The following is a 25,579-nucleotide window of genomic DNA, read 5'->3' as shown; positions in this document are numbered from 1 at the left end:
TGAAAGATTGAGATGTGTATTGTTTTGAATCTTGCCTTAGGGCTCAGACTGAGCACATGTGAATTGAGAATTTACACCTAGGAAAGTACACTGTCCAGTTGCAGATCCGATGCTATCAAGCTTTGCTTTCTCCAGGCTTTAGTTTTAGCTTCAGAAATGAAAAGTAATGTATTCAAAGTTCTGTAATTAATACATTTACCATATTGCATGATGCAAATATTTTCTCTACAATCAGACTGACCAGAAATGGTATGTAAGAGAAGATGGCCTTCTACATAGATAAGCATTGCTATTACCTCTCAGTGATGATGGGAAAGTGGAGAGTTAAGGTGAGGAGAGTAAGAAAGCATCTAGCTCAACCCATCTTCAGATGCTGGGAAAAAATTATCTTAAAAGCTCTCACTCTACTATTCATTCAGCAAATGTTCTCTGAGCACTTCTGTGTACCAGGATAGATGCTAGAGGTATGTTCTCTTCCTGCCTGGAAATGTGCGTAAGTGGCGGATGGCTAGAGCACATTAGTCTTGGTTAGGAAAAGGAGTTCATTAAAAAAATGTTTGCTTCTAGATGAAAATATTAAAATATGTTATAGTATCTTCATTTTTCTTGGGAGCCATGCATTCCCAAGCTAATGAAAATGGAATGTACTTCTTAGGGCAGAGCAGGAAAGAAGCAAGGGAAGGTCAGAAATCAGAAACATCAAATTTAAAGGTTTATATCTTAGTCATGTTTCCATCCTTTCCTTCATAACCATCAATATGTCCCATTTCATAACTCATCACTGGTTTCTTTGGAGTGAGAAAGAAAATAAATTGTGCATAGTTAGTTATGCATTCATGAACATGGGCAGGGTGGTGGGGCCTAAATGTCCAGCTTGGGATAAGAAAATTATAAAGTAGTTTTCAGTTTGCTCAACATGTGTTCTGGGGGTAATCATGTTAAACTCACCAGTCTCTCACTTTCTCATGTATTAATATAAAATGAAAGTGTTTGAATGTCTAAATGTCTTCAGAGGCCCTTCCAACTATCTTATCCTAAAGCTCTGTAACTAAGGCTCTACCCTTATTAATTTAAGCAATATCTCCCCAGGAGGGTGCTGGGCTAAAGGCTATGGGGTATGCAGAGAAGAAGGACTCTCACCTGCCCTCAGAGAGCTTGAAGTCCAATAGGAGACATAGGTGGGCGTCTTCTATTGCATAAAGGGCTTTAAAGCCCCATGTGTTTTCTGCTCTACAGCATAATGTGGTGGTATGGACCCCAGGAACTAAGCATGATAGAATGAGGAGCCCTGAAGTGTGAGCTTGGATAGCAACCTTGGGTTTCAGTGGACAGAGAAAACTTTTCTGAAATGTCCAGTTTTCCTTAAAATGATGATATTGATGATGATGATATATGCTATCAGATTGCATGCAGAGCAATGAAAACTGGTGGAGTGTTATATTTTATTTATAATTAATTATTGCCTCTAAGTTTCCACAGGACATTACTCATATTGCCACTGGTGTCTTGCATTAAACCAAGCTGTTTACACATGCACTCAGCAGACTGTGAGCTCCCTGAGTGAACACAACCTGTCTCATTCCATTTTCTGTACCTGACTGAACCCAACACAGGTTCTGCTGTATGGGAGGACTTATAAGTTTTAATTCCTATTGTCAAAGTACAGTTGTTAATTGTTCAGCATCATCCGGATATAATGTAAGTATGCTTCTCCTAAATAATTGGCTTATCCCATATTATAGACTTTTTAAGTCATGTAAGTCATGTTGCAGGAGGCTCATGAACTCACCTAAATTACATGCAAAATTTTGAGCATGCATCATGAAATTTTTTAACTGCAAAGATCTATGTTTTCCATCAAATTCTCCAGGGGGACCGAGAACTAGAAAATCTTAGGAGTCATCGAAGCCCCGGTGGAATTTAAAAAAGAGATGTCTTTATAGAATGTATGAATTCCCTCCTATAGCCTCCTTTCCTGGATATTGCCTCCCCCCATGTGCTGAAGTGATTGGCCTGGATTGTGTGAACCCATCTTCATTCATAAAAATGACTGTCTTAGAGGTCATCATCTGACACAAAGTAGGTCACGAAGTTTTCTGTCAAGAGATTTGCAAATAAGATACCTAGAAACTAAGCTAATTAGCTGTGGGAAGACAAGGAGAAAGGTTATGGAGATTCAGCAGGGTCACCATTTAGGGTCATTTGCGGAGTGAATGAGTAGAAGTGAGATGAAAACAGTAAGAATAGAAAGAAGAAGAAAAAGACAAGATTGTCTCTTGGAAATAAAGAAAGCAGCTGTGAGTGTTCTAGTCCTTCCAAGGGCCACGTGCTTCTGAATTTCTGTTCTCAGATTTCTGTGAGAATTATATTCTGAAACATCTCCCTTTCTCTATTTTTTAAATCTAATTCAAGTGGGTCTTATGGGAGAGAACAAAGATGTAGCAAGAACAAATTCCATTCAAGATGGCTTCTAGGCCTATTACAGTCAAATGGATTTTAAGGCATGTGTTTTCTTAATTGACTTCATCTTCCTTTTCTCCTCAATTTTACCCTTAATATACAGGGGTGGGCAAAAGTAGGTTTACAGTTGCTTGTATGGAAAGAGAAATGCAGGTTATCATTATTACAATAGCTTTATTCACTCAAAGGATGTCACAAGACAATCGTAAACCTACTTTTGTTTTATTAGGTGCTTTCGTTTGACTTTAAATCTTGTGGGAACAAGGCAGGGTGTATATAGATAAGCAAGTAAATAAATTCAATATGTAATGGCATTGTATTTGTCTCATACTAACTCAATCTTAAGGTCAAAGCCATAACCTGGGAACTTGGAAACATAGGGACCTTGGTGAGAATGATTTTACATTGAGCGTTTAATTGTCACTGACTCAGAGCATCTGCAGGTGGATGTCCACAGTTCTCAGCCTGGGAGTCAGGGTTCTGTGATCTGACCCAATTCACATTTCAAATTTTATCTTCTGATGTTTCTTTTCAAGTGCTCTACAGTGTGGTCAAACTGAAAAGCTCATGCTCTGTATTTTATCATCTCTCTCTTGCTGATGATGTTTTCTCCTATTTGAAATTCCCTTCTTTTAGTAAAAGATATTTGGAATCTACCCACCCTTCCTATTTTGGTGCAAATGCTTACCTCTTCCATGTAGCCAACCTGAGTATATCTCCTTTTTCTCCATTGCTGTGTCTTCCCTGAAGCAATCTCTTCTTTTTCTGAACTTCTTTTATCCTGGTACTTACTACTTCAGGTTTGCATTTCATTCATTCATGTATGTGAATTCCCCCACTAAACTCTGAATTTAGTAACCAGTCTTATGCACCAGGCACGTACATGCCTAACAAATAGTAGGAGACGCACACATCTAAGAGGATGCTGATTTGGAAATTTTCCTTTTGTCTGGGGAAGTCTACTGAGCTTCACATTTGAGGACAATGAATTTTAAGTGTCAATATAATGTAAACAAAGAGCCCTTTGCCAAATCTCCATAGTATGTACATGGGTCCTTCAACTGAAAGCATGCCTACCTAGTCTCCCACACACTGTTACCTACATACGACTATATAAGAGAAAGCTACAGAGATTATCAAGCGATTTTAAAGGAACTTTAGAAGCAGAAAGAGCTGCGTGTTTTTTTCCTGCATTACCCCAACGCAAATAAGTGAGGGTCATTACAACCACTCTATGAGAGACCTCTGTGGTTTTGAGGTCCAGATTGGCTCACTCCTTCCCCTGTTGCAATGCCAGAGGGAAGAAAGAGGGGGCAGCAGTGAGAATAAGATATACATCTACCATCAATATCTTGTAGGTCAAGCATAAGCTATGGGAACTAAACAAACCAGAGCTGTATTGGGAGGAATCTGCCCAAGGCAGCAGTTTGCCGGGGTTAGAGGCACAGCAGCAAAAAAAAAAAAAAAAAAAAACCTTTGTGGTATGTACCACTGGAAGGCAGCTGCTGAAAGGAATCCTGGAGTGTCAGAGAGAGAGAGCACCACTGTGTCAGGGAAAGGTCTAGTCCAGACCAGTCCACAGGGATTCTCTGAAGAACCCAATAACTCAGCAATGGGCCCCCTGAAAATTCTCCGAATTTAAAATGCCTGTCATACAGAGGCCACTTGAACAGAGAGTACTATACTCCCACTGAAGTAAAAACTTCTTTGCAGTTGTTGTTCTGAGAGTCCCTGAAGCAGGGCCTGAGTGTAGGTGAGTAGAGACCATTGCAAGGAAAGTAGAGACCACGGCCTTCTCACTACTGTTTGCTCCAAGCCATAGGGTTGGCTTGATATAGGCGAAGCAAAGCTTCAAATCAGATAAAAACACAAAATGTTAATTTGCAAGGCCTGGGTATTTTATAACTAAAGATGAGATCGTTTAATACTTGGAATTGACTGGGAAATGATCCGCCTGTAGGATAACTGAGCTTATAGGGACGGGAAAGCAATAGTTTCAGAAGGCAGAGAGCAAAAAGCAAACAAAAATAGCTGTTTCTTGACTCCATTTCTCACCTTTACCAACCTACCTGGAGCCCAGCCCATTTACCAAACCAGCTCCATGTTTGTTGAATAATATTTGCATAAAGTGCTGTCATTCTGGTAGAACACTAAGCTTCTGATCTATTACCCTTCTGAGACCTTTTCTCCCTTTGGTAACAGGGATCCTGCCGTAAGTCATTCCAAGTTTCCCACTGAGCCTGCTCTGACATGAGAGGCTAACTGGGCAGCTGGCAGGGAGATACCAGGCTATTGTCCTGAGAAAGAGGAAAGTATACCCACTGCCGTGGGAATCAGATTTATCAGCAATATTGTGAAATTAAGTGTGTCGAAGCTCAAAATAACTTGCTCAAGGTCATCTCTCATTCTGAGGGAAGGCTAAGACTACCACCCAGTGTTTTGGATTACTAATCACACAGTCTACTTGTACACAGTCCAACTCTTTCCAAGGGCTCCCCAAGTTAGCATCGTTGTGCAAGAAGAAAGAGTATAGGGGCATATGGTGGTATCATTAATACTACAGTGAGTGCTCCCAGTGTGTGATGCATTATGCTACACACGTCACATGTATTATTTTGTCTGATCCACACACTATGAGGACTTTTCCTATCAGGAAATTATTTGATTTATAAATAATTTGCCAAAGGTCACAGAGATAGGGAGTGGTGAAGGATGGCCATGGCTTTTTCTTTCATGCTACGACTGTTAGCTTAGCTCTTGGAACTTTCTGGTGTTCTATTTCCTTTTTAGCATCATTGCCCATATTCACAAGTAATTATGCAAATTACTTAAAAGTGTCCAACATTGCAGAGCAATGTCATTGATTTAAAGTTATCCAGTCATGTGAATATGAATAACATGTAGAAAAATATTTTAATGGGCCATGAATAGACATTTCAACCATAAGAATCAAAATTGATACTTATGTCTCTGATATGGTAAGTTTTGTCGTTGGGTTGATATAATAAATGGCTTCAATATCAGTTTCATGTTTTATGATTCAACATGAAATTTGCATGGTTATTAATATCCTGCACTGCCTGATGTTTTATGTTATATTTCAAAACACTTTCATTGTTGAACAAGGCAGAAAAGATGACTACATCATTCTTTTCCTTTACTCTGTTGAGGCAATCACCTTTCTCACTTATTAAGAGTTAGTATCAAACCCAAGTTCTTTGATAGGAAATACTACATCAGTGTCATCCACAAGGAAGGAAATGAGCAATAGCTGCTGTAAGCCACACCTTGCTTTTGAGAGAATTCCACAAGAGTAAAATGCTAGAACTTGTTCTCACACATCAAAGACTTAGCAAAAATCTGGTTTCACATCAACATGAAGCATAGCCAAATAATGGAAAGTGACCTTTGAGTTTCAAAGATTTTCCTTTCCAGATTCCATAGACAGATTCCATTTGTCTATGTACAAGCTATAGACCTACAAAGAACTCAGAATATATTGAAAATTTTATGAGGCTAAAACATATTTGCTTTCAGGATACTTGAATGCCAGGTCTGAAGATTTCAAGTCTCAATTTTCTTCCAACACCACTTTCAAAAAATTAATAAGAAATGAGGTTCTGGCTTCCAGCCAAGACGGAGGTGTAGGTAGACACACTGTGCCTCCTCACACAACCAAAAGAAGGACAACAAAAATTTACAAACAAAAAACAACCACTACTGACAAAAATTGAACTATATGGAAGCCCGACAACCAAGGAATTAAAGTAGTAGACACATTCATCCAGACCCATAGGAGAGGCGGAGTCAGGAAGCTGGGCAGAGAGGGCTTGCAGCAGAGTGGCAGCTGGCGAACCCAGGCCCAGAGCGGCAGTGGGCAGACCCAGCAAGGCAGCAAATTGTGGATGGGCGCAGTGCACCAGTGGCTGGTAGGCCAGGGTGTCCCATATTTGCTCGCAGATAAACCAGGTATAACTGGGAAGTGAGACAGACTGCGCAACCCAGGGTTGTAGTGCAGGGAAATAAAGCCTCAAAACACTGATTGAAAACACCTGTGGGGGTTGAGGTGCCGGAAGAGACTCCCAGCCTCACAGGAGAGTTCATTGGAGAGACCCACAGGGTCCTAGAATGTTCACAAACCCACCCACACGAGAATCAGCACCAGAAGAGCCCAACTTGCTTGAGGGAAGCAGGGAAAGTGACCGAAATCCAGCAGAGAGAAGAGCAAATGCCATTGTTCCCTCTCAGACCCCTGTCCCATATACAGCATCACAACCCAGCAACTGAGTTGCCACACCCTGGTGAAAACCTAAGGCTCTGCCCCTCACTACATAACAGACACATCAAGACAAAAAAATGGCCCTAACAAAAGAACAGATCAAAGTGCCAGAAAAAATACAACTAAGTGACAAAGAGATAGCTAACCTACCAGATGCACAGCTCAAAACACTGGTAATCAGGATGCTCACAGAACTGGTTGAATTTGGTCACAAATTAGATGAAAAAATGAAGGCTATGCTAAGTGAAATAAGGGAAAATGTACAAGGAACCAATAGTGATGGGAAGGAAACTGGGACTCAAATCAACGGAGTGGACCAGAAAGAAGAAAAAAAGTCCAATCAGAAAAGAATGAAGAAACAAGAATTGAAAAAAATGAGGATAGGCTTAAGAACCTCCAGGACATCTTTAAACATTCCAACATCCAAATTATAGGGATACCAGAAGGAGAAGAGTAAGAGCAACAAATGGAAAAGTTATTTGAACAAATAATAAAGGAGAACTTCCCCAATCTGGCTAAGGAAATAGACTTCCAGGAAGTCCAGGAAGCTCAGAAGATCCCAAAGAAGTTGAACCCAAAGAGGAACACACCAAGGCACATCATAATTATATTAGCCAAGATAAAAATGAAGGAGAGAATCCTAGAAGCAGCAAGAGATAAAGAGACAGTTACCTGCAAAAGAGTTCCCAATCAGACTGTCAGCTGATTTCTTAAAAGAGACCTTGCAAGCAAGAAGGGGCTGGAAAGAATTATTCCAAGTCATGAAAGGCAAGGACCTATATCCAAGATTGCTGTATCCAGCAAAGCTTTCATTTAGAATGGAAGGGCAGATAAAGTGCTTCTCAGATAAGGTCAAGTTAAGGAGTTCATCATCACCAAGCCCTTATTATATGAAATGTTAAAGGGACTTATCTAAAAAAAGGAAGATAAAAAACATGTACAGTAAAATGACAGCAAACTCACAATTATTAGTAACCACACCTGAAACAAAAACAAAAACAAACTAAGCAAACAACTAGAACAGGAACAGAAACACAGAAATGAAGATCACATGGAGGATTAGCAACAGGGGAGTGGGAGGAGGAGAAGGGGGGAAAAGGTACAGAGAATAAGTAGCATAGATGGTAGGTAGAAAATAGACAGGGGGAGGGCAAGAATAGTGTGGGAAATGTAGAAGCCAAGAACTTTAAAGTATGACACATGAACATGAACTAAAGGGGAGGGGCAATGCAGGTGGGAGTGGGTGTGCAGGGGGGAGGGGGGAAATGGGACAACTGTAATAGCATAATCAATAAAATATGTATTTTTAAAAAGAAATGAGGTTCTAGTAGTTAAGGTGCACCTTTCTCTGAACATCTCATTTGGATGAACATTTCTAGAATTTAATGGGTAAATACAAATAATACAGTTTACTTTGCTAAATAGCTTACTTGTCAAACAGACCATCAAAGTAATGGCTACATCTTGCATTAGATACTGGTAATTCCCAAAGAGTTGTAGTTGCTGAAAAGGAAACAAAAGTAGATATAAGGGTTGGTTGCTTCTACCATTTTAGCACTTTATCATTTCTGCCACTCCTTTTTAAAGTAACTATTATTTTTCTTTCCTCTTTAGGAAGAAAGTGACTTACCTTGTCTTCTGCATCTTATTGGAGGAAATGAAACCAGACCACTGTTTTCCCAGTGTTTAACTTAATTCCATAAAAGCAACAAGGGTCAGCCCTTTGACCGGTCACAGTAGTATAACAGCTATAGTGTTAGCCTGGACAATTGAATTTTTAACATAAGAAATTAAAGCCCAAAAGTTCTTCTGAGAATTTCAAACTTAAAATGTAAAGTTAAGGCCTCAAGTAACTGAACAGGTGTTTCTTTCCATCTTTATTCGTGGACTGAGTTTACACCGTAGTTCTCTTGGAGGTCCATTCACTTTCATAAATTGAACAAGTACTCCTGCCTCAAATAAGCCCACTGCAGACTTCGGTCTAGCACACCTGTCTTTCTGAAGCTCGTATAGACATAGAGCTTCCTTTATGTTCGCATTTATATAGTTGAAGCATTTAAATAAAAAAAGTCAAGTTGTTCCTCTCTACAGACCTGCTTGCAATACATTTTTGCAGCTGGGTCTTATTTCTCTTCTGCATAGAGATTGAATGAGCACCAAATTATAATCTGGCTCTGAGGACTTTACAAACCTGATAGACACAAATGAAAAGCATTTCTGGCCTGTTAGAGGGTGAACCCAAGGCTGAGAAGTTTCCAGGTGCAGGTCCTTAGGAACAGTCCTATTTAGGTCTCCAGGGGTGTCCAACCTGAGGCCCCTGGGTTGCATGCTGCCCAGGATGGCTGTGAATGTGGCCCAGCACAAAACTGTAAATTTACTTAAAACATTATAGTATTTTTGGGGGGATTATGTGTCACAATGTATTTAATGTGCAGCCCAAAACAACTCTTCTTTTAGTGCAGCCCAGAGATGCCAAAAGTTTGGACACCCCTGGCTAGACTATGAGGGTGAATGGCTTCAAAGTAGACCATGGTTTCAACTCTGTCCTAGTCTGTGAGAACTAGGATGCGACAGGAAAAAATTTTTAAAGCACTTTTAGTATTCATGCTAGGAGCAACTTACATAGACCTGCATTATAGAGGGTTTTGGGAATCAGCTAGCCTAACTTTCCAAAGGCAGATAGAGGCTTGGCTAAGGGCAAGATCTAATTTGCTCTCAGTGATAGAGGCAGAACTTGAATCTAGGCTTCCTGACTCCCAGTCCAGGTCTTGTTTCTACCCATCTGGTTGCCCCTTAACCTTCTGTGAGTTATCTTTGCTAGTAATAGCCCACCAGATGCTGGAGTGCCACGGACCTCTCAGTCACCTCTCAAATGTCTTAGAAAAGCAGTAAATTAATTCCTTTCCTGATGTGGTCCCTAAATTCATTCAATCATTTTACTGTAGAACAAGTTATGACTGAACTACTAAAGTATTCTTTCAACGTAAACATATTTCTTCCATATAGCTAATTAATTCTTATGTGTTTGTTTTGATCACTTAATTTAAACAATCCTTTTTTTTTTAAATGAAGAATTGCTAATCCTGTACTAATGACGTGTCTAAATGTGTAAGTTCTGGGCAGGTTCAGAAATAAAGCTCCAGTATGGAAGTTTCTCTAGCTTTTGAATCCTTCAAAGTCAAATTCAACAACATGTCTTTCTTTTTATCTCTTCTTAGTCTTTTGCCAAAAATATTCCACAGTTGGTGACTGATCCATTTCCTGCTGAGTTATATTTAGGCTGTTCTGAAGCTTTCTTCATAATCCAGTGAAGAAATAGAGGCCTGAAGAGGTCAAGTGTCTCAGGAGAAACACTTGTTTCAAGTGTTTCAAGAGAAAAACAACACTTCTAAAAAACTGAGACACATCTATTTATTCCTAGCTCTACGTTTCATGCAGTTATACCAAGTTCCCACTTTGTAGACATCTATTTTGAGAAATGTCATTTATATATAAAACATTGTATCCTGTGTAGGAGCTACACCCCCAAAGAATAAACCAGTGACGTAAATGCAACTAAAACAAAAAAGAATTATTTTGATTCATACCGAATAGAGCAGTGAGGTACCAATAAACTGGATTATACCATATATGGTCAAGTATTTAAATACTCCAAAGGATGAAACCAGAGCAGCTCGGCCTTCTCTGTTTAAGAAAAAGAAAAGTAACTGGTTATATGTGATACACATCTCCCACTCTCCTTTATATTTCAAAAAGAGTTTAATTTTTAATAGCCTGTTGACACACATTCACTTAACCACCAATTTATCCTCTCAGTTGTCTATTTACTCATTCATTTATTGTCTCTTTTAATCATTACCTCACTCATTAATCCATGCACTCACCTTTAGTTAGGGTTTATGATTTACCAGACTTATGTTAAGAGTCCTGGGGGATATCAATTAATCAGGCTTAGTCTTTATTTTCAATAAGCTTTCAGTGAATTAAGAAGATTGACAGGTACATTATAAACACAATGCATTATGATGAGGTGGAAAATGTGAAACATTGACTTGACTATGACTCATTACATCCTAACGACATTCGCTTCCTAAGAACCCAGCTGTGTCTGCTTTCAAGTCCCTTAGAGACCCAAAGCATTTCAGGAAGGGTCGATGGGACTCCAATATTGGAGGTGAAATGGGATTTGTTGGCTTCCATACACCAGGAAGAACCAAGGGTAATAATCTGAGCTGGTGTGAAGACCAAAAGAGATAAAGGTAAGGGTAAAAATTGCAGCTTAAAAAGCAAATATTCCTCTATTTAAAAAATTATTTAAGTTTCTACTCCTTTAACTGGGGCTTGGTTGGGTGATGGATTATGACAGGCTGTACAAGACAGGCAAGGCAGTAGTGTGATGGGAGAGTGGGGAACATAGTGAACATCCCCACTTTCGGCCTCCTCTTTTTTTTTAAAGATTTTATTTATCGGTCTTTAAAGGGGAAGGGAAGGAGAGAGGAAGAGAAATATCAATGTATGGTTGCCTCTCGTGAGTCCCCTGCTGGGAACTAGCCTGCAACCCGGGCATGTGCTCTGACTGGGAATCAAACTTCGATACTCTGGTTCACAGGCCTGCACTCAATCCACTGAGCTATTCTAGCCAGGGCTGCGGCCTCTTCTTTTCCCAGCAGAAACAAATCCATAGGGAGGCAACTCACACCCCTTTTGTTTCTGGTCCCTAGTGATGTAGACACCCTAGTGATGTAGTCTCTGTAGCACTGCTCAGAGACTGTCAACAGAACAGGGACATGAGAAGGAAAACCTAAAAAAGCTACACCATAACCACCTTGCCTCAAGTAAATGAGAAAGTTCAGGTGGAAGAGGGGCCAAGATGCCATGGGCAGGTATTTCGCAGCAGGCTAGGCGGCACTACATTTGTTTTCCCCACCGTGGGTGGAGCAGAAGACACGCTGAGAAGGGGCCAGCATGTGGAGCCTGGAACATTGTCTGACATAAACTTTGTCATTTTATCCTTTTTCTATAGTTGGGTACATTTACCAAAAAAAAAATAATAATAATAAGAGGCAGATTCAAAGGGAAGTTCAATAACCCATTCTAACTAAAGAATAGAGAATGTTTGCCTGGACCTCCAATATTACTGCTACTCCTACTGAGTATGTATTTTAAGCTGCTCATTCATTTATCTATGCATTCCACAAACAGTAAGCAGATGCTCTGATGCATTTGGTTTAGTGAGAGGCACAATGATACAGAAACGAATAAGGTACAGTTGTTGCTCTAAAGGACTTGAGGGCAATATCGCTCCTCTGAGGGCCACTTTCTCCAGAATCAGCATGCGTCACAGAGAGCAAGAGTACAGCGAGCCTAATGGAGCTGAACCACATCTAATTTTTATAAATCTATGAACTATCAAAGCAAAGAGTTTCTACCCTGAAATATCATTGAACCACCAGCCACTAGAGAAATTTTACATCATCACTTGTAATTTAAAACAGTATATCATATTTACAAATGAATCAGGCCACATGTGCGAAAAAGAGCATCTGAAGTTCAAATACTAATGCCTTTTGGATGGACCAACCGGAACTTTGTGCAACTATCTAGGACACAGGTGGCAAACACAAGACCCTCCACCTTGTTTCTACCTGGCAGCAGTGCCAAACTCTCACTTAACTACTGTTAAGTAGCTACATTTATACAGTCCTGAAGTTACATTCGTCCCTTTGAAGGCAGCCACAGGCTGATGTGGCCCCTGGTGAAGATGAGTTTGACACCCCTGCTCTAGGAGTTTAAACTCTCTGTAGTCTCCACACCTGGTTCTCCAGCTTCACCTTCACAACTCCCGTATGAGAATCCTTCCAACCAGATCGGACTATTGGGCTCCCGTGCCCTCCAATTAAAACCCTGTTTCCAAATATGGCTTTCCATTTCCCTGACCTGGAATCCTCTCCCAGCTCCTTCTGTTCACAACGGTCCTTTAAGGTGCAACTGCCCTGCTGAAACCTTCCCTCCGGCTAGAGTTATCACACTGAACTACTGGGAAAGTTACTGTATTGTTGGATGTGACCTTATTTAAAGCTAATTTATTGAGCACCTCTCACTCTGTTTTTTCTTATTATATCTATATCTACCTATATTCTTAATTAAAATGTAAGTCCTCCAGGGCAAGGCTCTCTCTCATTTTTAATCCCCCACATTTCAAGCACAATACTTAAAAAGAGCTCCACGAGTCATGTTGACAATGGAAAGCATGAACAAGGGGGAGGGGTCTGAGCACTCTCATGCTGTAGTCACCATGACATGAACCAGAGTGAGGCAAAAGAGGTAGTAAGAAAAAGGCTTGGAAAGAGTCACTGAAAGCAGTAAAACATAATGGCCGATTGGCTAGGAGTAAAGAAGAGGAAAGAGTAAAATGTACTCTGAGCTTCTGAGCCTGAATGACAGACACAAAGGACCACATGGTCCTTAGAAGCAGGGAACCTAGGGGTTAGGGAGAGGAGTGCTTTGGAGTCTGGGGAGGTGGTGATGTTTGAGGGTATGGAAGGACACAGGTGCAGCCACCCAGTGTTCAGGAATATGTGTCAAGCTGTTGCCCTGACGTGCAGCCGAGTAGGGGCATGGAATTTCTAGCCTGGCACCTTTTGGTCAGTGAGTCTTGTCGGTAGCTGCCCATCCATATACACCACAGGACATGCCAGAGAACTACATGGTTGTCTTTTTTGTATAAATCTCATTTGATGATATCTTCCAGACCACTGGCCATGAAGATGGCCCAGATGTACCCCACAATGTTATAGGAAACAAAAGGGGAATAGGACTTAAGAAAAATATAGAGCCTATTGTATTGTTCCTAACTACATTTCAAACAAGAGTACAGACATCAGAAATGAGAGGGAAGTGGAAATAAGGGAGCTATATTGGGAAAATAAATAGTTTTTAATTCCTCTCTCTTCTCTAACTATTACCAATCAATCGTAAAATCCTTTTATGCAGTCATTTTGGATGTTCATTCATTTGTACTTTAGGGATGGAACGCTACTTGGGGAAGCTACCTGATGGAATGGCCCCTTTCTGCTTCCTCACCATTGTCGACTATTGAGAGAAAGGTTCCAGTGAGCACCCAACGTACAAAATAAAGCAGAGAAGTAGAAAAGCAATTAATTTTTAAATACCAACTTCAGCTTTCCACTATCCATATGACACAGTCATTTATCATTTAATGCTCAGCAAAAGTCTTTTTTGTGTGTGGCTTTTACCCGCATTCGCAAGCAGCACTCATGGCTTCCTTGCTTGGTGCTCCAGTGGCACTATACCCATGCCTCCATTGAGACAATTAACACTAAATTACAGCAGAATTCTGTCCAGAGCCAGACAACGAACCCATCAGTCATGGGGGCAGAGGAGGAAGAAATGGCTTACTTGATGAGATGAGGTACACACTCAATGTTGGCCATTTTTGAGGTGAAAGGCGAGGCCACAGATGCCTCCTGTTCTGACAAGGACACGCCCGCATGAGCCATTTTCAAAGCCTGGAATGATAAATGCGTGTTACACCCAGGGCTCCTCAGGCCAGGCTCTGACTGCTCAGACACTGTGAGGCTCTTCTTCACAGTGTAGAGTTTTACAACACTGCAAGCTTCCACCCCTGGGTCTCTGATTCTGTTCTCCCTGTACCTGGAATACCCTTTCCCCCTGATCCACAAAGTCACCAACTAAAGAGGCACCAACTAAACAATGATCCAGAGGTAGAAGAAAGGGGCATATGTGTGTGTGCATGTCTGTGTATTGGCTGTGGGGTATCGAGGTAATAAAAAATGGAAACATTCAAGAATCCTATTAAAAAGATGACAGCATTTGAATATACATTTGTTAGGCAAATTCATTATCACAGTTCTCACACTTAGCAGGTCATCCTGATGAATGATAGGAAAAAACATCCAATCCCCACCTTTCCATAGGCTTTCTGACCAGGCCAACCAGCTAACTGCTGGGATGATATATGTGGGGCACACCGCATCTTTACTGAATGCAGGAACTAGATCATACTCATTAATGACTTATACTAGTACGTCTGTTGCCCCATTGAAATGAAGGCTAATTCATTTCTCACCAAGACTGAAAACTGTTCACAGAAACAGACTCATAGACACAGAGAGCAAACTGATGGTTACCAGATGGGGGTGGGGAGGTTGGTGGTCTGGGTGAGAACTGTGCAGATTAAGATGTACAAATTGGTAGTTACAAAGTAGTCATGGGGATGTCAAGTACAGCATAGGGAATATAGTCAGTAACACTGTAATAACTATGTAAGTGTCAGATGGGTACTAGAATGATTAGGGGGATCACTTCATAAATCATATAAATGTCTAATCACTGGGTTGTACACCTGAAACTGATATAAAATAATATTGAATGTCAACCTGGATTAAAAAAATAAGAAAAGAAACACTGTTTATAAGAGTAATTATAAAATATATCACATAAAAATAATTTTTTTAAAAAGACTGAAAACTTTCCAGAAAGCACACAGAGCAGAGAGTGACAAATTGGAAGGCTGACAAGTCCTTGATTCTATGGGAATTGTGTGGGAATAAAATAAGACTTTGTATTTCTGCAGTTCTATACAACTACGAGGGATCTGGATACTATGACTGATACAAAACTAAATTCATGGTGAATAAATATTAAGATATTTTCTTATTCCTCTCTTTTCTCTTAATACTTCACACCTCTATCATATAATTTAGTACTGTCTGTGTTATGTGAGGGTTATTTTTATGCATGATTCTTTCCCCCACCAAACAATGAGCTCTTTAGAGGCAGAGACTACTGTATCCTTTTCGGCACTTGATTTCTTCATTTGGTTCTAAACTCCACATAACTAATGGGAATGAGTACTCATTCTAAAATTTGAAGAGTGAACTAAAGACTAGCTTAGTGTGAAATATAATGCAGAAAAATTCACAATAGATCTCTAAGTATGAACATAGTTTTACATAGAACTTTGAAGAAAACATTTGAAGAAGAAAGTAAAATAAATACTCAGATATTCAGTATCTAACAGGCTTTGGAAATACAAAGCAATCCCTTCGCTCCTTGTCCCACACATTAACAACTAAAATATTTTCTTATGTACATAAATTTTTAAGGTAGTGTTTCAACAATATCTTTAAAACTCAGGTTATAAAACACATACTGTCCCTACTGTGTAGAAGAAGTAATCTGTTGAGAATCATTTAATTTAGGTTTTGCTACAGTATATATCAACTGAATAGTTTGGTCTAGAAGCTCATTGAAATTGTTTAATATTGTGCTTATCTTGGTTCAGTCATCAGGTGATATGAGGACTGCAGCCAACACATGAAGAGAAGGCTAAGACTCAGAAGGGCAGCAATGGGAGGGTTAGGCAAGGTCACTAAAAGCAAAGATGTGTCATTAGAGACCAAGGTTAAGATCATCCATATCTTGCATGCCCAGTTACTGTGTACAGACACAAAAGTTGGACAGTGAAAAAGGCTGATAAGAAAAAATTGATTCACTTGGAACGTGGTGTTGAAGGAAAGCTCTGCAGAGACTCTGGACGGCCAGAGAGAAGAAAAGTGGGTCCTAGAGCAAATGAAGCCCGAACATTGGCAGAGACAAAAGTAACAAAACTGAAGCTACCCCGTTTTAAGCATAACCTCAGAAGGCAAGGCTCTTCTGCAAAGACCATAGTGCTAGGAAAATGGAGAGCAGCAGGGAAAGAGGAAGACAAACACGAGATGGACTGACTCCATAAAAGAAGCTGCAAGCGTGAGTCTCCAGGAGCTGAGCAGGGATGCTGAAGACAGGACACTGTGGGCATCACATATTTACAGGGACTCTGACAGGCATAGCCGACCCTACGGCATGTAACACACACAGTTTCAACCACATGTAAGAACTGGGGCATAAAAATCGACTTCCAAAAAAGTAACCCTGAAGTATCAATAGAAGTTCGGCCGGAATAATACAATTAAATCTTTTAGCAATAGTTTCAAACTTTTCCTTCACTATGATTTTTGTCAGTTGTGTGACTTCAGGCAAAATAAGAATTCACTTCCCTGGACTCATTTTCTTATTGATAACGAGAGATTTACACCAGCTGGTCTTACAAAGTTTCTATAAGTCTGAAATACGGGAGTGTAAGTAGCCTTCCCTTGTCTTTATTATTCTAGGCGTTGCCAGAAAACAGCTGAGGTAACTTATTTCATTTCACTCCTCTCCACTCCAGCCCACACTCAGGTGCAGTTGAATATATACAGTAAAATAATCAGGTGATCTTTGGCAGAAGGGTGAAGAGTCAGAACCCGGGGGACTGTGGGGTTCTCAAATGGGATATTAGTGAACTGCCTGAGTTAGTAGAAGCAGTTTCTACTCACCCCACAGTCATTGGCTCCGTCTCCACACATGCCCACATAATAACTGTAGAGAAAAAGATCAGGAAAATTAGTAACAAGACCTCACCTGAATGATTTCCCTCATACCTAAGTCACATGTGATGTGTGTGTGTATGTGTGTGTGTGTGTGTGTATTATGAGAAAGAGAGACCTGAAGACATGTAGAATCCGGCTTCAGAAAAATCCTAGAGGAATGAGGCCATTATATTATTTAAATTGTTTTACACAATCATATGGAAGTGATAATGATACTGCGGGGATGTCCACAAAGATGATCACACACTTCAGAAGAAGTCCTGCTTGATTATACCCACCAAGGCCAAGGGTAAGGTTACACAGGCATAATCAGAGCACTTGCCACAGAACCTAATACACAGACCATAACCTAATCCATCCATGTTTTGGTTGCTGACTGCTGTTGGGAGTTTAGAGTGAAGACACCAGGGTGAGAAACATTTGGGAAATAGCTTAACAGATAAAACTAGAGACAGATACACATATTTTTGATGCATCTTGGAGTAAAAATAAGATGATATGCTCCCATCATATCAGTTTGGGGTGCAAACACAATGGTACCAATAACAGAGTAAATAGGGTGTGGGAGGTGAGAAAAGTAAATAAATGAGCAAATATTAGAGCTGTTGCCAAAGAAAAATGAATTTCTGATTCAAGACATACTCTGTCTTCTTATACAAGTAAATAATACATTATAGGTATCGATTAATGACAATAATATTAAAGGCTCAGCTGCAGATTGCCAAAGGCAATTGAAATAACCAGATAATATAGAGAAAAGGTTTTTGAGAATTTCCTTACTATTAGTTGACAAAGAAATGGCCATTTTTAATAGGTCAAAAATGGTCAAAACTAAGCAAAATCATATTTGGCCAGAATAAGTGAAAATCGCTCTATAAATATTTGCATGTTTGCTCTGGCTGGTGTGGCTCAGTGGGCTGAGCAGTGGCCTGAGAATCAAGCCCCACTGCTTTGATTTCCAGTCAGGGCACATGCCTGGGTTGCCGGTTGGGTCCCAGGTCGGGGGCGCATATGAGGCAACCACACACTGATGTTTCTCTCCCTCTTCTTCTTCCTCCCTTCCCCTCTCTCTAAAAAAAAAATCTTAAAATAAATACTTGTATGTGGTCATTTACATGTCATGACTATGCACATTTGCTGAAAATGGGTTTCCTTCTTCAGCCTGAAAGCACGTCTTCAGTCTCTGTATCACACAAGGAATCTTACACGTTTTATCAGCCCCCGAATTCAGAAGGAGAATTCAGACAGCCTTCTGCACACTGCCAGTGATAAAGGCATGAGGAAGAAAAAACTGTGAAATTGAGAAGACCGCTCATTCTGAAATAGCATATATCTTCCTGAATTGGTTTTTCTTTAGGGGAATATAGCTTTTCAACTTTAAGCATTGAAGTTGGCAAAATTTCTCAGGCATTTGAGAAGGGTAAAGTTACTCTCATCAGCCAATGTTACATAATGACCATGTGAGAGAAATAGCCATTTCAGACACTGGTTACTAATCCAGACAGAAGGCATTATGGGAGTTAATAAGCAATTTTTGAAACACCCCAAGAATGCTTGGGCAACAAAAAATAATAGTAGAAGTCAGTCTTGGGATTTTACCTGCTGCTTATCAGCAATTATCTTAAGTTTCACCACTCTCTGTTCCTTTCCACTTTTTAGAAATCCATAGCCGAGAAACTGTAATATTCCTAGCATAGAATAGGCAGGTTTGGTCTCAAGAAGAACCATTTTATTCTAACATGACATGGTCATCTATATTTTTGAGGGAGATAAGAAAGGACTTTGTTTTTTCACTTTGGCCTCTACACCCATTTCCTGCCAGAGCCTGATATAGTGAGTATGTCATTCACCTCTTTTCTAGAAGATCGGCAATTATTTACATATCTTCTAATGAACCCGCCTCAGGTAATTTCAAGTGTAACTCACATACTTCCCCATTTTTCCCTTTCTGAGTGATAGAAACCCTACTGTTTCTATTGTCTACATCCAGGGAGGCAATCTTCCTCTAAGATATGCCCTGCGTGGGCCACAGTACGAAAGCTCTCTGGGGCAGAAAACTTCTAAAATGGTCCTCAGGGACCCCTGCTCCTGGTATTTTCGATGTTGTCTCGTGCCCTTCTTTGAGGGTGGGCTGGACCTAGTGACTTGCTTCTAATGAAGAGAATACAGCGAAAATAATGAGATGCCATTTCTGAGTTGAAGATATAAAAACACGGTGATTCTCTCTCTGATTCTTCTTCCTTGCTCACTCTTATGAAAGCCAGCTGCCACTCTGTGAGCTTCCTTGTGAAACAACCCATGTGGCAAGAGACTGAGGGTGGCTTCTGTGTAACAGTCAGTGGAAAACAGAAAGTCTTAGTCCATTCCAACAAGAAATGAATCCTATGAGTGAGGCTGGAGGCAGATCTCTCCCCCTCAGGCGCTGAGATGACTGCAGTCCTGGCCGCCACCTGATTATGGCCTTGAGAGACCTGGAGCCAGAAGAGTCGGCTAAGCGTGCCTGGGTGCCTGACCCACAGAATTATAAAACAATAAATAGTGTTATTCTAAGCCACTAAATTTGGGGGTAATTTGTTACACAGTAGGTAATGAATTCACTCCTTTCATGCAATAACACTTACTTTAATTTCTGGAATTCTTCAACAAGGCTTGATTTTTGCCCAGGAGACATTCTTGCAAAAATGGTTGCATTCACCAGAATCTAAAGAGAAAAAAATGATTGCTGCAATAAGATTAGAAAAAAAGAACACTTTAAAATAAAAGAACAGCCTTGAAAAATCACCTCTGGCCACTGTTTGAACATAGCATTGGGTAGTGGGTCATTAAACCAAATGTCAGGAAAGGGAATAAGGGGATTTAATGCTTTAATATTTAACTTGCACTCTCGGTCCTCCGTCACAACTCTGTTACTTCTTTCCAGGCCATTTTTCCAAGATGGGATAACCTCTACTTAATAATAACAACTAAAAAGCAGTAGAGCATATGGGATAAAAGTGCTTAAGGAAATACAGCCCTTTTTACTGAACCCTGTCTCCACAGCCAAAGCACAGATGGAAAGAGGAGCAACACGTCCAGAGCTGAGAAATAAGCTTCTCTTCTCAGCCCTGAACCAATTCCCTGTACAAACCTTCCACGGGTGACTTGACTTCTCTGAGGCTCAGCTTTCCCATCCCTACAATGAGGAATTGGACTGATCATTTTCTGGAAGTCTTTGGGGTCTAGATTTTATGGTCCTTGGCTGATAAGATGAGAGAATTCTCAAGACATGGCTAACAGAGGGGTGCTGCCCCAGCTTGTGCTCTACTTACCTCCTTCACAGGGACAGCACAGCCCCACACGGCACTGCTTTAAAATAGACATACAGAGGACAAGATAACAAGTGATTCTGAAAAGAATCTGTGGGGACTTTGTTTCCTCCTGCTGTAATTCAGAGAAAAGCTGACCCACAAAACAGGAACGTGTTTGGAACTATCCTGAGGTCCTCCCTGCTGGGGAAGGAGGAAGGAGGGAGGCTGGGGTTGGACTGCTGACAGGGGCAACTGGAGGTACCAGAACTCAAACACCCAACAGGAGGCCATGAGCAAGGGCCTGGCCAGGGCCAGGAAACTTCAGAAGGGGCAGTGGCCCTTGGGAGGTGTTTATTCTCTAACTCAGAGATATTCTCAGTGATGTCAGCCTTACTACTCTCTTGCCCTTTTATGCCTCACTAATTTGCAGAGGAAAACACAACATTTCATTTCCCCAGTACTCACTTTTGGAAGCAAGCTGTTGAAATGCTGAAATAGCACTTGGTATGATTTCCCACTCATTGCAAAATGATAACAGCTCCCTCTTTCTCCAGCAGGCACTGAACTGTTTCCAATATTAACGTAGGTTTCCTAAAATCAAAACGCATCATTTCCACACAGACTCCTAGCTCTTTCAGAATCACTTTTCTTTCCAATGTCTTCTATAAGGAATTACGTTCATATTTCATAACCACGTAAGGGCTAGCAAACACATGTGTAACTTGCCCATGGAACATAGATTTATATGAAGAAGACACTCGAAATATCTCCCCAACATTATATATGAATATGCTATACTTTGACAACATGATGCTCTGGATCCTATCCTGGGAGCTAATATGTGTATTTCATTCTATGGAGGAAATTATTCTCAGGTGCCAATTAGTAATTTTAAGAAGAACAGGAACATTCATCCTTCCTTTTCTTCTCTCCATCATGCAATATTTTATTTCCTAAGATCACTTACAACTCATTCCTTCAAAAATCATTCCAGTCTTCACTATAAAATAAACACCCTCTTTTATCGGAGCCAGAGTTCCTTTAGCCCCTGACCTCCCCCCAGCCCAGCAGGAAACCTGCTTCCTTACGGGGCCCATCTCCTTTTCTGAAATGCGTTTCTTCCTGTCTTTCACCTGTCAGTGTCCCCTGACACCATGTTCCGGCCCCACAGAAGATCATATGATGAGTGCATATGCACTCATCATGTCAATAGGTGAGAAAACTTCATTCATTAGAGAAATTCATCTTTGGGAAAATATTGCACTTGGAAGAAAAAATATTTTGATGCGTCAAATTGGAAGGCAAGGTGCATCTCCTCCCAAGTCCCATCAAACAGCCAACAAAAAGACATGCTCTGAAGCATTCCATTGAGGCAAGGACAGGCTTCCTTCTACTTTTAGTAGAAATTGCAGGGCAGGGGCTGGTGGGAGGGAGGCAGAGAGGAGGAGGAAACCCTGAGACTGTGATGTGACTTCTCCTAGCAGCAGCTGAAATGTCAGTCAAGGTAGTAAACCCACGAATGGGTGGTGTGAGTGCACCATGTGTTAAACATAAGTGAGGACCTGAGTTTCATCACGCAGTGAACTTGAGGCAACATAAAATGATGTTGAAGTCTGCCGAAAGCATAGAGAGAGTTGTCGTCTTTCACTCAAGCCCATGCAAAGGGGTTTGAGCCAAGCGAAGGCACCTTCCATAGGGTAGGGGCAGGAGCATTCTGGGCAGTTGTGAAGTTTGCATACTGAACAAAGGCCTGCTCTACACTTTACAAGCCAAAGGACTGGCCAGCTTAGAGGAAGAGAGCATTTTTGTGAATTATCACCAGGAGGACCATCTCTCTGAATTAACACAATGACTGAGGTGGTGCATTCAGTGATGGGATATCAGGCTGCAACCGCTCCCTTCGTGTGAAAAAGCTGTTCTGTCTTAAGTACCAAGGTTGCTTACTCTGGAGAAAAGCTGACACCTGTTAACCGCATGTCACAGGTGCAGCGCTATCTACATGCTCGTGACTTGGGTGGAATCAAACAAAGCTGGGTTTGTAGTCTGCTCTGCAACTTGCTGGTTGTATGCCTTGGACAGACTCACCTCCTCAAGCTTCAGTTCTCTCATTTGTAAAATGAATAGTTTACTCAAGGGTACAGGGTAACTGAGGATTACGTGGAGATTATGGATGTAAATTGGTGTTTTTCAACCATGACTTAACATTGCAAACACCAGCAGGAAAGGCTGAGACCAGCTCCCAGCCCAGGGGTTCTTATTTAACCAGTAGAGCTTTGGCATGGGAAGCTTAATCATCTTCCAGGCGATGTGTCTGTCCAGCTGGGACTGGGAAGTGCTGATGACAATGTTAAATGTGTCCTGGCTGGTGTAGCTCAGTGGATTGAGGGTGGGCTGTAAACCAAAGTGTCACGGTTCAATTCCCCAGTCAGGGCATATGCCTGGGTTGCGGGCCAGGTCCCCAGTGGAAGGCCATGTGAGAGGCAACCACACATTGATATTTCTTTCCCTCTCTTTCTCCTTCCCTTCCCCTCTCTCTAAAAAAAATAAGAATAAAAAAAGAAGTAACATATTTTAAAAAAGAAAAGGAAATGCTAAATGCTTTGCAAATTGTAAACCTCTGGACAGGTATGAGGATTATTACTATGATAACTTGTGATACCAAGAGAAGAATGCCCAGGGCCAGCACCCCGTCAGCTCCAGCCACAAAGGGGCCCTTTAACATTTGCTCACATTCTTCCCAGGTCCATTCTCTTGGTTCTCTACCAGCTGCCAGGTCACAGAAGCAGGAACAAACTCTTCTGGTTCACTGGCATCGATGAGGATCACTTGGCTCCCTTGAGGGATCATTTCAGAATTCTTTGCAACGGTAATGGCTGTTTGCAGGTTGTCACCTAGTTGACAAAGAAAGTGAGCTGGCTTTACGTATAAACCTCTCAGCAATGAGAATTGAGCTCCCCCTCTCCTGCCTGTCCATACTGCTTGGTTGGTGGTTGGGGGAGCATTTACTGCTTTCTGCCTTTTTCAATAACCCTTTCTTTTCTTCTCTGCCTCAGCCCGTCTGCCCCTAGTGATCAACTGCCATATCTGCATTTCCCTCCCACCACAGTGAGTGTCCTGCTGTCCTGAACACTGTTCCAAAACCTGCACAAGTGAACAAATCAATGTCTGTCACTTCATGACTAATCTTCAGGAGACTGACAGCTCTAAGTGGTGAAGGTAGTATGACCCAATCTGATAGCATCAAACCACCCTTGGGATCTGGATTCCAGGTAAGCAGAGAAAAGAACACTTAGTTCCGGCTGGACCACACTTGGGTTGGATCATCCCATTCCATGCCTGTCCCCATTGCCCCAAAGTACAGTCAGGCTGAGTCTCACACCCTTTACGCAGAGGTCTTATTGGGATTATTGATGCAAACACACCCATTCCTGTGTTTGAACATTTACTGGGAGCCCTTAGTACTGTGCTTCCTGGGTAGGAAGAGTGGGCATTAGATAAAGAAAATGCAATATGGTTAGTGCCTCCAAAAGTCCTGGTGGTGTTGGGGGAGCCACGCGTTCCCAGATAACCATACCACAGTGTAACAGACTTGGCAGCAAAGCGTTCTTCTTTCTGCCTCAGTCACATCAACTCAGTCAGCTCACACTGTATTCTTCTTATGCCTGAGACACATTCAATTTACCAGGCCTCCAGAAACACATACCCACCAGTAATCATCACGGTCCTGATGTGGGCCTCATTCAGCTCCTTCAAGACTGGTTTGGTTTCCTTTTTCAAGCGATTCTCCATTATGAGAAGTCCCAGAAATGTTAACTCAGACTCCACCTTCTCTCTTTGGATTCAGGAAAATCAATATTAAAGCTTATTTATATAGTCTCAAGAGTTGGATTCATTTTTTTTAATTTCTAAGTTTTATCAGTGTAATATATGTCCATATTTAATTAATTTAAAAAAACCCCAAAGACTTCAAATAAAAACCAAGAGATCATGTCCTCACACCACCCTTATTCTTAGCGGCAGCAACCACTTTTATATATTTTAGCTCCTTATAGTTTTCAACTCCATTTTTTAAAAAACATTGTGCTTATCTTGCAACTCTTCTGTTGGTTGTGAAAACTTTTGTGAATCATTTGCATTTTTATTTCCAAGGCATTTTTAGAGCTTGTAATAATCAATTTATTACACATTTATTAAGTATATATTTCATAGAAGATACTATAGTAATAGTCAAATATGGTGTCATTCATTTCAGCTTCTATCTATAAGCTCCAGTATAAATGTGATATCAGCCAAGGATTTGAACAGTTTTCAGAATTTGAAATCAGAGGCTTGGAAATATGATTCAAATTTGAATGGGAATATTACTGTCTAGAGTAGAGTCTAAATTGCTACATATTTCAGGCAAAAGTCCATTCACTGGATAACTACTTTATTTCAGATCTTATATCAGGCACTTTAGATACTCAGATAATCAGATATAAATCCTGTCTTAGAGATCTCAGAAAATTTTCTTTAAAACATATACCTTAGTATAGAACTTGCTAAAATCCCATCATTTGACCTCATGAATTTCCATTTTTAATTGGAGTCATATTTTCTCATTAACTTGAATTAAAAGAAAGATGCAAAAACCTTCTCACCAGTTTATTCTGGTTTTCAGCTCTGTTTCAGAACTCTTCCCCTTGTCCACCTTTTCAGACACTGTGGCTTTTGTGATTCCACAACATTTCTAGCAAACTCCTGTTTCAGGGTCCTCGTGCCACTATTCCCATTGCCCGAGAGGTGTCCCCCACTGTGGGTATCCTCTATCCCTTTACCCAATCTCTGATCAAAGGTTTACCTCCTCAGAGGACTTCCCCATCCCCCATGTAAAATGGTGTATTCTGGTTGCTGTTTTTTAATCCTCTCAACCTGCTTTATTTTTTCCTTTCGGGTATTGATCAGTACTTGACAAGATTGTATAGATTTATTTTATTACCTGTTTCCCCAATTAGGATATAAGTTCAGGAGAACAAGGATTTTATTTTATTCGCTTCTGAATCCTTAAGTACCTTAAAGAGCATCTCATACAGACCAGCTCCACAGATCTTTGCTGAACC

The 25,579-nt window shown here is 40.8% G+C and overlaps 1 protein-coding gene across 1 annotated transcript in view; it reads right to left on the bottom strand.

Annotated features, from left to right (window-relative positions):
* ATP13A4 (ATPase 13A4) overlaps positions 1-25,579 on the bottom strand; it is a 239,599-nt gene that overhangs the window by 10,300 nt on the left and 203,720 nt on the right. The window contains exons 46-53 of the mRNA XM_053667251.1: positions 24,188-24,312; positions 23,211-23,371; positions 20,946-21,071; positions 19,815-19,894; positions 17,140-17,182; positions 14,159-14,268; positions 10,327-10,423; positions 8,170-8,242 (exon numbers count right to left, since the gene is read on the bottom strand). Coding sequence (XP_053523226.1) covers positions 8,170-8,242; positions 10,327-10,423; positions 14,159-14,268; positions 17,140-17,182; positions 19,815-19,894; positions 20,946-21,071; positions 23,211-23,371; positions 24,188-24,312 — 815 coding nt within the window. The remainder of the gene's footprint in view (positions 1-8,169; positions 8,243-10,326; positions 10,424-14,158; positions 14,269-17,139; positions 17,183-19,814; positions 19,895-20,945; positions 21,072-23,210; positions 23,372-24,187; positions 24,313-25,579) is intronic.

The sequence above is a fragment of the Artibeus jamaicensis genome, unplaced genomic scaffold (assembly GCF_021234435.1).
Source record: "Artibeus jamaicensis isolate MK-2021 breed Jamaican fruit bat unplaced genomic scaffold, CSHL_Jam_final contig_466, whole genome shotgun sequence".
Lineage (NCBI taxonomy): Eukaryota > Metazoa > Chordata > Mammalia > Chiroptera > Phyllostomidae > Artibeus > Artibeus jamaicensis.
This window is presented reverse-complemented; position numbering and strand designations above follow the sequence as displayed.